Genomic DNA, 14969 nt, shown 5'->3' with positions numbered 1-14969 from the left:
GAAGAGTGATAGCCTGGGTTTTCAGTTTGCTTTGGTTTGGATTTTCTTTTTTAGGTTGATCAGTAGTCGGGGTTGATGATGCAGAAGTCATTGCTGATTGAAATTATTCCATTGCACAAAAAGTTCTGATTGGAGTTTTCCAAATGTGTAGCGATATCTGAGAGTGGTCCAATATAGTAGCATCACTGACCAGAGCAATAGATTTATTTATAGAAATATATTTCTTCATTATTATATTTCCTTATTAAATATATGAGTACTTGAAAGAAAAAAAAAACTAAAATTGTACAAAACAGGAAATTCTGAATGGCTAGTATCAGCAGCCATTCCTGGGCATGAGATAAGCAACTGATGACCAGGTAATCAGTGTTGACTCTTGGTCCCATCAAGGTGAGGTTGTCATCAGTCAGTCCTTTTTTTAAAATCATCCATTAATAAAGTACTTAATTGTTAGAGGGCACCACTGGTGGATAACAGTGACCTTCAGACACACTTCCTAAATTTTATTAACTTGCATAAACTGAAATTAGATCTTATTTTTTTTCCTCCAAATTTCCCTTACAATGGCATTATCCAAAGGAAATCTTCATGAAAGTTTATGTTGTACACTCTTACAGTTTGCTTCTCTGACATTGCATTACAGTCCCGTGTTAATAGGTTCCTGAAATACAACTGAAAATATAGTGGCAATATAATATTTAATAATATAATATAATATAATATAATGTTTATGACCTGTTATTCTGAATCATAGCCATTGGGTTTTCTCGCATGAGAACCTTTATGTTTACATATTCTTAGAAAACAGAGCACACCTGAAAAATTACCTATATAGGAATTTTCTTAGAATTGGTAATATAAAAAGGACCTAAAACTGAATCAAAACCGATGCTAAATCAGTGCACATTGTGTTGAAAATCCCTCTACATTTATTAATCATTCTACCATCTTTCACAATTACATTTTTACAAAATATCAGTGAAACTAATCACTTGACAAATAATTGTTTTTAAAGGTACAGACTAATATTAGCAAATACCTAAGTCCTGTGAGCATTTTTGAGTCCTCATAAAATATCTAATTTTATAAAATATTTCCCCAAAAATCCTTTTTAGGGTCTATATACATTTATAAACTTAAAAATATATATATAGTCACATATTTAAAATGGATAGGATACTGTAGAAAGGTAAATTTTGACTAACAAAAGTAATTTTTTTAACTTAATGCCAACCCAGTGTTTTAAATATTCTTAGATATTTTATTATGAAAAAGTTATTTCTAAATAAAGTACATATCCTTATATCTATGCATGTATGTCTGTAAAGTCTGTATAATGCACTTCTCAAATTGAAACTTGAGCACTGCTCAACCTTACATAATTCTACATAGACCATTTTCATTTGCTTTTCTAGTATTGCTGAGGTACTTCAAAAGAAGGTATTCAACCCAGAACTTTTTTCTTTTGCTAAAGATGAATTTGAAAAATGATTTAAAAAAATATTGCCAGGAAACATGATTTTATGCAGAACTTGTTAATGGGAATATTCATGAAATTACTTTTTTCTTATTAGTAGGATTTTCACAATGAGGACTAAGTAGCAAACTTCTTCAATTCTAGATGGAAGTTTTAAAAATAGATTATATTCATCTTTTCTTATGAAAAGCCTCAGTAGTTATTATCAGTAATGGAAAATAGGCCATGCTTCAAAGTTAATTATTTAAAGAATAATCTTGTTTTCTTCTTTTCTTCTGATGAGTAAAAGCAATATATAGTGGAAGGCTGATTATTTTAAGATTTTGTTGGCATCTAATAAATATTTTTATTGAATAATGATACAGGGTTTAAATAAATTTTTCAGTAGTATTAAAAATAGAGAAACAATGAAGTAAATCTAACTTACTGTGCAATATATTTTTATTTTTATGGCTATAAGGATCCATCACTCTTAAATTACAGCAACACAGTACACATTCTTTATTAATTAGCCAACTTGTGTGAAAATGAATATATGGTGGATTCCCTAAATAAAAACAGTATTCCAGTACCCTAAATTTGTATTACAGATTGCTAAATTTTACTTTTAAAATACCAGTCTTGGGATGCCTGGGTGGCTCAGTGGTTTAGTGCCTGTCTTCGGCTCAGAGTGTGATACTGGAGTCCTGGGATCGAGTCTCACATCAGGCTCCCTGCATAAAGCCTGCTTCTTCCTCTGCCTGTGTCTCTGCCTCTCTCTCTCTCTCAAATAAATAAATAAATAAATAAATAAAATAAAATAAAATAAAATAAAATCTTTTTAAAAATAAATTAAATAAAACACTAGTCTTTTTTCTCTTGACCCTGGGATATAGGATACAATTCATATTTTAATCTAGATGTAGCACTTTCCACAGCTACATTCAAACTTACAGTCTCTGGTTTAGTAAAGCTGTTTTGCATTTAACTTTAAATATTATTAAGTAAAGTGTATTTGGGCATTTAGTAGCTAAAGGCTTTACATCTCTTATAAATGAGAAAATTTGATTTTGGCATTATGTTTTTATCATGGATCTAAGCATTTTTAAAACTTTTCATTACTTTTTCAGATAAGAGTACAAATTATTTTCTTGGATCTAGGTGCTTTAATTTAGAATGACCAATTGACGCTTCTTAGGACATATTCAATAATCTTTATTCTGACTTTTGTCATTAAATTCATTTTTCATGTGATAATTCATTTCTACGAAAGTTTTGTTTAATCACTGCATACCCTTAACTGGTCACAGATTCATTTGCATGAGGACGTGAAAGTAATGTCTTGAAATGAAACACGTAAATCCAGGATTTTTTATTGTATGTTTGTAATGCTTACATTTTTAGCTTGATACCCACATTTCTAGATCCACTCAAAGTTATCTGCTGTTTAAATTTTGCCTCCTTCTAAAAATGTAACTGGCAATTTTTTTTACAGAGTGGGCATATATAGTTATAACTGACACATTTTCATAATTTTATGCATTTATATGTGTTTATATGAAGTTTAATTTTACAATCTAGAATGTAGTGGCAATACATTATTCCCATCCCCACTTTGAGAAAAAGTGTGCCACTTAGTAAAATGCAATGAGCCCAAGTAAATTTTTCCTGCTATGTTTTTGTTACTGTCTTAGCAGTCAATATAAAGTCGAAAGATAAGAGAGCGTGAAATATTGCCTGCAGAGGCTATGATGTTATCTCTGGTATAACTGACGGGGATGGCTTTTGAAATCTTGATAAACACAAGCAGAAATGAAGGTTTGTTTGACCAAAAGGTATTGGGAAGAAGCTGAAGAAAGGATGTTTAAATTCACGGAACAGTAATTTCTTATAGTATCATAAGACAAATGGTGTCAATGAGCCCATATAAACTTTCTATGTAATTTGACTATCCATAGTTTACAACATAGGCTTTCAGTTTTAAGAGGTTTTGAATGAGTTTCCTCTTTTCAATTAAACCCATCCTTTTCCCCCATTATCTTTTAGTTCTTAAGACAGAAGAACAAGATAAGTTTATATTGTGTATGTGTGTTTATATATTATGTATATGTATGCAGTATGTTACAGGTTTTGTTAATAAAGTTGTACTAAGATGTGTTGACATTTGAGTGTACACATACACAGTTGTGTGACTATGTGTATACCGTGAAAGATGGTTTTGACTTCTGCCTGGTTCGAATATTTGATTCAATATAGTTGCTATGATTGTATTTGTCAATTTTTCAGTAAAATAATGTGTGTCTTACAAATGGAAAATGTAAGGTGCTGTATAATTTGTTTGACCAACTTATTTTATTTGACAAGCTTAAGTTAACATCATTTTTATGTATCTTGCATATTGTATCACTGTTAAATTTTTTCTACTTTTGTAATGATCTGTGTTTGAATTAAACTTCTTAAAGTATAAGAATCATTAAAATCCCATTTTGTTATTGTTATCTAAATCTAAAATGTTAGTTATAGGCTAAATATATTTTTTAAATATTATCTTTAAACTTGCTACCTAACATTTTTTCCCATAGTTGTCACAAGATGAATGTAGAGGCACATTATACAAATACAGACCTGAAGAAGTGGATATTGATGTAAGTGTTAGTATGCTATATATTGTCAGTATTCTGTTATATTCTCTGCCAAAACATTAAGCATAACAAAAAGCTTCCTCTTCCTCCCTTGCTCTCCAAAATGACACCAAATAAAGTAGCCTTTTCTTCTTTTACAATTAGGTTAAATTAAATCATCAACTCCCCATCTGTAATTAGCAGTTGATCATACTGAGAATCACTTAAAGGAAAGTAAAAAGCACTGCTGATCAAAAAAAGTATGTAGGACTGGAGACAAAGTAAAATTGTCTGTCTTCTAGAGAAAGTGTTAGCCTCTGACTACTTCCTTTTAAAACTTAATCTTTTTTTTCTTTTTTCATTGTATTTTAGATTGGCTGCCTTACCATGCATTCTTCTTTATACTGTCTCATTCTTCTCTCATTTCTCTTAGTTTTATTCTGTTGAGTTATACCCTCTCCTTTCAGTATATTCCATTTGGTTTTTTTGTCTAACGAATACTTTAATAGATAAATGGCAAAGAATGGCAAACAAAGTGAAATCTCCAGTTTCTTGCATACTTGTCATTATGCAGTCAAGTTGGGGCATATTTATAGCTTATCCAGCGTTTTTATTTTCAAACATCTGAAAAACTAGTTTACTATAGCATTGAAATTTTCATGGAGTACCCTCTGATATTTTCATAATTTAAAAATTGGGGTTTATTAAGAATTTCAAACCTTTAAACTATTGAAAATGATATTTTTCCTCCATTTAGCAAATTTTTTTTGTACTGTAGCAGTTAGAAGCAATCTTTTGTTTATATTATTTCTAAACATAAGAGCATAATTTTTAAAATATAAAAACAGAATCTAGTTGATATTTTCATTAAGTACTGTATATATCATTTAACCTATCTAGTAGGGGAAAAAGTATTAACCACATTGAAATGACTTAAACTTATATGAGACTGTTCCATTACTAAGAATATCTCGAATTATTTAGGTGAAATATTGTAGTTGAAATGCTTTTTCACTTTATATGCATGTTTGTTAAGCATTGTATCTTTAAAAGCTATTTTTTATTTTACTGACTAAAATAAATATTGACCTAATTAGCTATTCTTTGGCTATTTTAAATGTGTTTTCCTGTTACACTTACCTTCAGTTATAGGACTATCGACCTCCAATTAGATGAAAAATAAAAAATTGCTAACAACAGATTTTCTCTTAAAACCTAGGCCAAGTTAAGCCGGTTATGTGAACAAGATAAAGTGGTACATGCTCTGGAAGAGAAACTTCAGCAACTCCACAAGGAGAAAGTAGGACAATTATGTTTATTATCTACAATTGATGTTACTTTTTATGCTTATTATCAAGACACTGATAAAACTAAAGTAAAAAGAATTAATTCAATGATGCAGAACATTAAGTGTAATTATTTTTATTATAATAGTACACGCTTGAGCAAGCTTTGCTATCAGCCAGCCAAGAGATAGAAATGAATGCAGATAACCCAGCAGCCATTCAGACCGTGGTGTTACAGAGGGACGATTTACAAAATGGACTGCTTAGTACATGTAGAGAACTCTCTCGAGCCACTGCCGTAAGTAGCAGATTTTTTTCAAGTAAGAGTCCCTGAAATATTACGTGGTTCTTTCCTTCTATCTGTTGCTATGTAATGTGACTGTCTTTAGGATTATTCTACACAGAATAGCAAGAAATTAATTTGTTATTAATAATAAAACTTAAGGGGTGATTTTTTTTCTGGTGTAAAATAAATATAATTATTTCTTTTATAAGCATTCTTTTTGTGAAGTACTTGTTTTACAAGGGAGATAAATACTCCACTTATGGATTATTCAAAGGAAAACTTTTTTTTTTAACTTTATTTATTCGAGAGAGAGAGACAGAAAGCATGAGCAGGGGCAGAGAGAGAGGGAGAAGCAGGCCTTCTGCTGAGTAGGGAGCCTGATGGAGGGCTTGATCCCAGGACCCTGGGATCATGACCTGAGCCGAAAGCAGATACTTAACCAACTGAGCCAACCAGGCGCCCCCAAATAAACACTTCTTAAATGTGTTAACATTTATTACATTAAGAGAGTAAGTATTTCGAGACACTTGGCTAGCTCAGTTGGTAAAGCATGCAACTCTTGATATCAGGGTTGTGGGTGTGAGCCACATATTGGATGTAGAGATAACTTGAAAATAAAATATTTTTTTTACAAAAAAGAAAAATATTTCATGGATTTTCAGGAGATAGAATAATTTTGGGAAAGTGGTAATTGAATTCATTTAATCAACCATTTCAATAAAAGACACCTGTGAAATGCTTTTAAGAAGCCATTGATATTATCATTTCATAGCTACTGTGTGATCTCAGTTTAGGTAAGTTTGAATAAGAAACATAATTAGAATCTTTTAACTTATACTCCTGATGCTTTATATCACTTGGGATTACCAAATCTAAAAGTCTTCATCAGAGTTTATAAATTGACTATTTAAACAGTCTGCTTTAGGTCTTGTGACCCGTTATCTCTAAATCTAGTAAGAGCTCCTACCCAAGCAGCCCTTTGAAAGAAAAATCCTAGCAAAAGCCACCTGTTACAAAGAGAAAACTGCTAATATACCCTTGTCTATAACTTCAGGGAGGCAGCAGCTACCTTTTAAGAAGGTCCACAGACAATTACAGCATAACTAAGAGAGGTCTTCCAAGCTAGCAGAATCTCCACATGGCTTCTTTCAGTTCTAAACACTGAATCAATTTCCTAAATGTGAGCAGTTTTTAAAAGGAATATATATATCATGATTGCAAATAAATCAGCACATGGTTTTGTGCTTCTTAATACCCTATATTTAAAATACCTATTCTTATTTTTAAATACTGTTATTTCCATCATTTCATTGATTCTCTTAATTATACTGTGGTATTCATAGATTTTTTTTAAAGAATTTAATATCCTTTTAGTTGTGATCTCCTTGAAATCAGAACTCTGTCTTGTTCATCTTTGTACTTTTAGCTCCAGCTCAATGTACCCCAGTGGGATGTGCATTAAAAATTTGATGATTGAGGGGCACTAGGGTAACTCAGTCTTTTAAGTATCTGACTCTTGATCTCAGTTCAGGTCTTGATCTCAGGGTCGTGAGTTTAAGAGCCGTGTTGGGCTCCATGCTCAGTGTGGTGCCTGCTTTTTAAAAAAAAATTTGATGACTGAACCAAATGACTTACCCAGTGTTAAAAGCTAATGAATGCTATGCCTAGAATTCAAACCCAGGTCTTGCAAGCTTAATCCTGAAGATTTTAATCTACATAGGTTTTCATAATAGAGTCACAAAGGAAATAAAAGCACCTGCAATGTCTACAAAGAAGTAGTCACTTAGTTAACCAATGGGATGTAGGATTTGGATACAAAGGGGCAGTAAAGAGTGACAAAATGCCTTGAACCACAACACAGAGATGAGAATGTGGGAGACGTGTTTGGAGAAATAAGAAATAAAAGTAACTGTCTGGAATAGAGGATTAGGAATATGACATTAGAAAGGGGAAATGGGGCTAAACTGTCAATGCCAAGCTAATGAAAAACTCAGTATCCCTATGGCAGCCTGCGTCAAATCAAAATGTAGTTGGGGCACCCTGGGTGGCTCATGGCTCAGCAGTTTAGCGCCCGCCTTCAGCCCAGGGTGTGATCCTGGAGACCAGGGATCGAGTCCCATGTCCGGCTCCCTGCACATGGAGCCTGCTTCTCCCTCTGCCTGTGTCTCTGCCCCTCACGAATAAATAAATAAAATCTTTATTTAAAAAAAATGTAGGGGAATCCTTGGGTGGCGCAGCAGTTTGGCACCTGCCTTTGGCCCAGGGCGCGATTCTGGAGTCCTGGGATCGAGTCCCACGTCAAGCTCCCGGCATGGAGCCTGCTTCTCCCTCTGCCTGCGTCTCTGCCTCTCTCTCTTTCTCTATGTCTGTCATGAATAAATAAATAAATCTTTAAAAAAATAAAAATAAAAAAAATGTAGTTGGGAGCCATTTTATGATTTGGTATCTGTTTTAGAAGATTCTGAGGATATACAATGTTCAATTGAACTGTTATTTTTTCTCTTACCAAATGAGTTTAGTAACTTAAATTTGATCAGTAGGTTTAAAAATGTTTCAGTAGGGGGTGCCTGAGTGGCTCTGTCAGTTAAGTGTCTGACTTTGGCTCAGGTCATGATCCCAGGGTCCTGGGATCTAGCCCTACATCAGGCTCCCTAAGTGAGGAGCCTGCTTCTCCCTCTCCCTCTGCTGCTCCCCCTGCTTGTGCATGCATGCTCACTCTCTGTATGTCAAATAAATAAATAAAATCTTTTTTAAAAAATGTTTTAGTAGGAATTAATTGTTTAAATGTCCCATTTTCTGGCTGTTACCCATACGATCACTTTCCAGTTTTCTTTTTCTTTGGCTTCAATGTTATTCAGTGGTCATTATAATCCTCAATTCATTCTTCTGAGACATGTCTTACTACATAGAATATAACTTTTGCCATTGTAAACTTGTTCATATTTGTAGCTCAAGGCTACAAATGATGCTTAACAGCATATGGCTGACACTCAGTGGATGTTGATTAGATTTAAAATTGAATTACCTTTTTTCTGGCAGAATCCCAGAGGATTCCTCTGGATTCTTTCACAGTTGATTGAGGTCATTGGTTCAAATCCAAGTCATGAAGTATAAAAGATACAAGAGGTTTAACATTAATGGTTCTATTGATCAAAGCTTTGATTCTGAGAATATCTTCTCCTCACCTGGTTGTCCATTTAGGTACATAAAACTGGGATTAACACAAAGCAGACATGTAAAACAGTCTCCCCATTTTGTTTTCTTTATTTTGGTATTCTGTCTTCCCTCTATTAGCCCCATCCAACAAACTTACATACTTTAAGCACATAATGCCTCTGTGATCTCACTTTGCTTCTACTTCTTCTTACCTAAGCCTGATTAGTGAGAAAGGTTGTAATAATAATCAGTTATGCTTAAAATTTTTCAGTGTGTCACTGTCTTAGTTTGGGGTCTTTTCTGAAAGCAAAGCCCAAGATGAGGAACTGGGTTAAGATGGCTTATTTAGGAGACGATTCCAGGAATCATAATTAATAAGGAACAGAATCAACACCAAATCCAAGGACTTTTTAATTCCAAAGCTTTTCTACTTTCTACTCCATTTCACTATTTATGTAGTCACATAACCTGTATTTTCTGGAACTTTGGAATCAAATTTAAATTATCTTACTCAAAAATCCAAAACTGGAATTTCAGACATTACAGAGCAGATGTAAAGGCCTCCCATTCATCTTGAACCATGTACTAGTGCTTTGCATTTATCCACTGTAACATAATACCAATATATGAAGTAATAAGAGTAATCAGGGGGATCCCTGGGTGGCGCAGCGGTTTGGCGCCTGCCTTTGGCCCAGGGCACGATCCTGGAGACCCAGGATCGAATCCCACATCAGGCTCCTGGTGCATGGAGCCTGCTTCTCCTTCTGCCTGTGTCTCTGCCTCTCTCTCTCTCTCTCTCTCTCTGTGTGACTATCATAAATAAAATTTAAAAAATAAAAAAGGAAAAAAAAATAAGAGTAATCAGGAATATTTCTTGGAGCAGTTATTGGGTGCTAGATTCTAAGTACTTTACGTGCATAATAATCCTCATAACGCCTTGGCATGGGTACTATTATTGCAGTGGTTAAAAATGGAAAACTGAGAGAGATTACCCAGGATTACAGTGAATAAGCAGGATGTATATAGACCCCCATTAAACTGGTTTGTGTTCTTAGTTGGATTCTGGCTAAGAGAACCGTAAGTAAACAGATTTTAGATTCCAGGGGATATACTAGAGTTTAGGATTATAAACTTACTGGGACACAGAAGCAGAACTTAACTGCCTTGGGGAGAAGCTTGCACATTAAATATCTTCATATATTCATTCATTCTCAGTGTAATAAAGAGTTTCTGAGAAACATGGCTATAGTAAAGTGTTATTTTTTATAGTAGTTCATCAAAATCCATGAATTGGCATGGAATCTGTTTTGAAAGATTTTTTTTTTTGAAAGATTTTTATTTTTTAAAGGTTTATTTCTTTATTAGAGTGAGCACATGCATGAGTGGAGGGAGAGATAGAGGGAGAGAATCTTCAACCAGACTCCCCACTGAGTGCGGAGCCTGCACAAGGCTAGATCTAATGACCCATGAAATCATGACCTGAGCTAAAACCAAAAGTCAGACGCTCAACCAACTGGGCCACCCAGGTGCCCCAAGATAATTTTTTTTTAAGATTTTTATTTATTTGAGAGACAGCATAGGCAGCAGGGGAGAAGCAGAGGGAGAGGGAGAAGCAAACACCCGCTGAGGAGGAAGCCTGACACAGAGCTCTATCCCAGGATCCTGAGACCTGAGCTAAAGGTAGACACCTAACCATCTAAACCCAGGCACCCTCAAGATAACTTTTTTTATTTTTTTTTTAATTTTTATTTATTTATGATAGTCACACAGAGAGAGAGAGAGGCAGAGACATAGGCAGAGGGAGAAGCAGGCTCCATGCACCGGGAGCCCGATGTGGGATTCGATCCCGGGTCTCCAGGATCGCGCCCTGGGCCAAAGGCAGGCGCCAAACCGCTGCACCACCCAGGGATCCCCAAAACACCTGGTTATTTTATAATTACAATACAACATCCCCACCCCCCAAAAAAGAGATAATCAGATGGGATATGCCTCCTGATGTGCTGCAGTAGAAAGCACCCAACGGTAGTTGTGAGGTATTTTTACCAAAAAGTCAAATCTGAATCTCAACAAGCTTCAGTATGTAACTGCGAATTTGTAGGAAATAAAGGGAAACAGAAGAGCATGTAAGGAATACCACAGGAATTCAACTAGCAAAATGTAGAATAGGAGAAATTCTGAAGAGCAAGTGACCCAATCTCATTCCCATATGAGTAGCAAGGGAATAGAGAAGAGGATCAGGGAAATTGTTGTAATTTTCTTTTAAAAAATCTTAAGGAGAGGGCACCTGGATGGCTCAGTCAGTTAAGTGTCTGACTTCGGCTCAGATCATGATCTGAGGTTCTGGGATTAAGCCCCACCCACATTGGGCTCCCAGCTCACTGGGGAATCTACTTGTTTCTTTCCCTCTATCTCTCTCACTGCTTGTGCGTTCATACACTCTCTCAAATAAACAAATAGAATCCTTAAAAAGAATTATTTTTAAGAGGTATATGTTAAGGATTTTTAAAGCAAGAATTTCCATGTTATTTTTTCATTTTGTTTTCCTTAGAAATACATTCTAAGGGGCGCCTGAGTGGCTCCATTGGTTAAGCCTCTACCATGATCCTGGGATCCTGGGATCAAGCCTCATGTTTGGCTTCCTGCTCAAGAAGGGGTCTGCTTGCTTCTCCCTCCCTGTCTCTCTCTCTCTCTCTCTTTCTCTCTCTCTGCCCTTCTGCCCCTCTCCCCTTCACCCCCTGCTGGTACTCTCTCTCTCCCAAGTAAATAAATAAAATCTTTAAAAAATAAAATAAAATAAAAGGGGTGCCTAGGTGGCTTAGTCTGTTAAGCATCTTGCCTTCAGCTCAGGTCATGATCTCAGGGTCCTGGGGTCAAACCCCACCTCAGGCTCTCTGCTCAGTGGGGAGTCTGCTTCTCTCTCCCTCTGTTTCTCCCCCTGGCTTATATTCTCTCTCAGCCTCTCTCTCTCAAATAAATAAATAAAAATTTTGAAATTTAATAAATAAATAAGAAATACATACTGAAGTACTTATGAAATGATATGATGCTTTGTGTTTGCCTTAAAATAATCCCGCAAAGATAGAGTATGAGTACTGTAGATGAAAACAGACTGGCCACATATCTGCACTGTTGAATTCGGAGTGGGTCTTGGCTTTTGTGTATATTTGGAAATTTCCATTGTGTATGCCTGAGAAAGATTAAAAGAAAATCCACAAAAATGCTAACAAAAGCGTATTACAATAATAGGTATATTTTCTTTTTCTTTCCCTGTATTCTAGTTTTTCTACATTTATAATTGTGCAGATTTATTTAAACTTGCATAATAAACAATAACCACTTTGAAATGGAAAATAGTTTTATTTCAAAGATATTAGAAACTACAGATACAAGTTAAAGATTATAAATAAAGATTACACATTTATAAGTATGTAGCACATTGTGTTGCTGTCCCCATGGGTGGATTTGGTTGTAAATTGCCATTGATATTGGATGAGAAAAGGAGGAGTACCTGGCTGGCTCAGTCATTAGAACATCCAGCTCTTGACCTCGGGATAATAAATCCGAGCCCCACCGTTGGGTGTATAAAAATTACTTAAAAATAAAATCTTTTTTAAAAAAGGGAGGGGGGAAGGAAAGGAAAGGTCTTATTACATTAAAAACTTGGGAGATGGGGAAAAAAAACTTGGAGATGAATCATTAGTCCTAATACTTTCTTAATAAAGATCATAATCTGTGTTCATTCTGGCTCCATTGTTAGGTATTAAAATCCTCATTTTACTTGTTCCACATCCTAAAGTTAGACTAAGTCAAATTTTTGAAGTTTTCTGCCATCCCTATAACAATCTTAAACATGCACATACTTTTTTTTTTTTTACCTTTGTTAAAGTATAACATATTCTCAGAAAAGTGCACAATTTAAGTGCACAGATGTGATTGACAGCCATATCAAGACATTGAATTTTTACTAGCATGCCAGAAACTCCCCTTCCGGTGACTGTTTCCCTAGAACACTACTACCTAATTTTTCAACTATATGTTAGCTTTTTGCTTATTTTTGAACTTTATAAAAGGTTAATCATGTAGCATATACTCTGGCTTCTTTCAACATTGTGAGAGTCATCCATGTGGTTGTAGATTGCAAGATTTCATTTATTCTCCTAACTGTATATAACATGAAACTCTCCACATTTTTTATCAAAAACACTATTTCCTGACTTAATACCTGTGACTTTACAATAATTGTATGTTTAAAAGTCATTACCCCTTTTACTGCCTTATTGTACCTGTATATTATCTTCTTGACAAAAAAAAACAGTAAGGCTGTATTTAAAGATTTTCAACATGGTGCTTGTGTGATCCATGAATTCTTTAATGAAATGCTCAGCCAGGGAGAGGAGGTTGGAGGGATGGGGTAAGTGGGTGATGGGCACTGATGAGGTGAGGAGAGCACGTGATGGGATAAGCACTGGATGTTATACTATATGTTGGCAAATTGAATTTAAATAAGAAATTAAAAAAAAAAAAAAGAAATGCTCAGCCAGGTATTGGGAGAAACTGATGTTATGCCAGTGCTGTCCCTTTTCTTGGTGTCCTCTGTTGATTTGTGTTCTGCCCACCCATAATCATGTTTGAGGAGCCCAGAAGTAAAGGCAGAAACAGGTAAGCTCAGTAGGATTATGGGACTCAGGCCAAATGTTACCGTGCAGTGGCAGGACTTTGCAGGCTAGAAAACTTGAAAGTATATTGTGGGGCAGCCCCAGTGCCGCAGCGGTTTAGTGCCACCTGAAGCCCAGGGTGTGATCCTGGAGACCCGGGATCGAGTCCCACATCGGGCTCCTTGCATGGAGCCTGCTTCTCCCTCTGCCTGCCTTTCTCTCTCTCTCTCTCTCTCTCTCTCTCTCTCTCTGTCTCTCATGAATAAATAAATAAAATCTTAAAAAAAAAAAAAAAGAAAGAAAGTATATTGTGTTTCTTTGCCTTTAAAATAATTTCTAGCCCTCAGTCTCTGACTCTGGAAAGTATGTTTCTATACTTTTAGGATAAGAAAGACAAGGATTCTTACCTTCCTAAAATGTTCTTACATTTGGATGCCTCTATAGCCTTTAGACCCACCCTAAACCTGGCTTTTCTACACAAGAGGCTAGGTGTTAGACTGGCAATGCCATCCTACTTAATTGCTGGGCTGCCATTTGGTCTGGAGATAATAAATAAATAAATAAATAAATAAATAAATAAATAAATAACCAACCAACCAACCAACCAACCAACCAACCAACCTTATTTATTCAGGTAAAAATAGTTTGCTGAAGCCAAGTAAGAAGACTAATATTTACACAACATTGATGAGATAAAAATCTTTAGTCCTTTTTCACTTCTACCTTTTAAAAATTTTATTCATTGTGAAATCAGTTAAGTAGACCCCCTCAATTACCTATATAATATAGAGATGATAAAAAATCTCCAGTGGTGGGGGATCCCTGGGTGGCTCAGCGGTTTTGCACTTGCCTTTGGCCCAGGGTGTGATCCTGGAGTCCCGGGATTGAGTCCCACGTCGGCTTCCTGCATGGAGCCTGCTTCTCCCTTTGCCTGTGTCTGTCTCTGCCTCTCTCTCTCTCTTTTCTCTCTCTCTTTCTCATGAATAAATAAATAAATCTTAAAAAAAAAAAAAAAGGACAGCCCGGGTGGCTCAGCGGTTTAGTGCTGACTTCAGCCCAGGGTGTGATCTTGGAGACCAGGGATCGAGTCCCACATCGGGCTCCCTGCATGGAGCCTGCTTTGCCCTCTGCCTGTGTCTCTGCCTCTCTCTCTCTCTCTCTCTCTCTCTCTCTGTGTCTCTCATGAATAAATAAATAAAATCTTTAAAAATAAAAAAAAATAAAAGGACAACCCTTAGGACCAAACTGTTAAGATTATTATGTAACATTGTATCAACTACTCTTCAATTTAAAAAAATGTTTAGATTATTTTAAGTAATATTAATTACTTAAAGTAATTTTCCTCCATTCTCAGTTCCCTCTTTCCTTATCCCAAGACTATTGCTGTTAAACTGACATTTCCCAGGGCAGGCTTCATTCATCACAGTTCAGGGCATGAAATCGTTGGTCATGGAAGGTTCTTAGACAAGAGTTACTAATTCATTTTACAACAGTGTTCAGTATTTGTTG

The 14969-nt window shown here is 35.4% G+C and overlaps 1 protein-coding gene across 17 annotated transcripts in view; it reads left to right on the top strand.

Annotated features, from left to right (window-relative positions):
• PLEKHA5 (pleckstrin homology domain containing A5) overlaps positions 1-14969 on the top strand; it is a 241865-nt gene that overhangs the window by 190099 nt on the left and 36797 nt on the right. For 10 of the 17 annotated variants that reach the window (XM_077870865.1, XM_077870866.1, XM_077870870.1 and 7 more), the window contains 3 exons: positions 4039-4101; positions 5297-5377; positions 5512-5661. In XM_077870865.1, the coding sequence (XP_077726991.1) occupies positions 4039-4101; positions 5297-5377; positions 5512-5661 (294 nt within the window). Of the gene's footprint in view, positions 1-3502; positions 3539-4038; positions 4102-5296; positions 5378-5511; positions 5662-14969 lie in introns of all 17 variants that reach the window. The other 7 variants (XM_077870867.1, XM_077870862.1, XM_077870863.1 and 4 more) reach the window with 1 other exon arrangement.

This window comes from Canis aureus, chromosome 25 (genome assembly GCF_053574225.1).
Source record: "Canis aureus isolate CA01 chromosome 25, VMU_Caureus_v.1.0, whole genome shotgun sequence".
Lineage (NCBI taxonomy): Eukaryota > Metazoa > Chordata > Mammalia > Carnivora > Canidae > Canis > Canis aureus.
The sequence above is the reverse complement of the archived record's forward strand: the minus strand, read 5'-3'. Positions and strand labels throughout refer to the sequence as shown.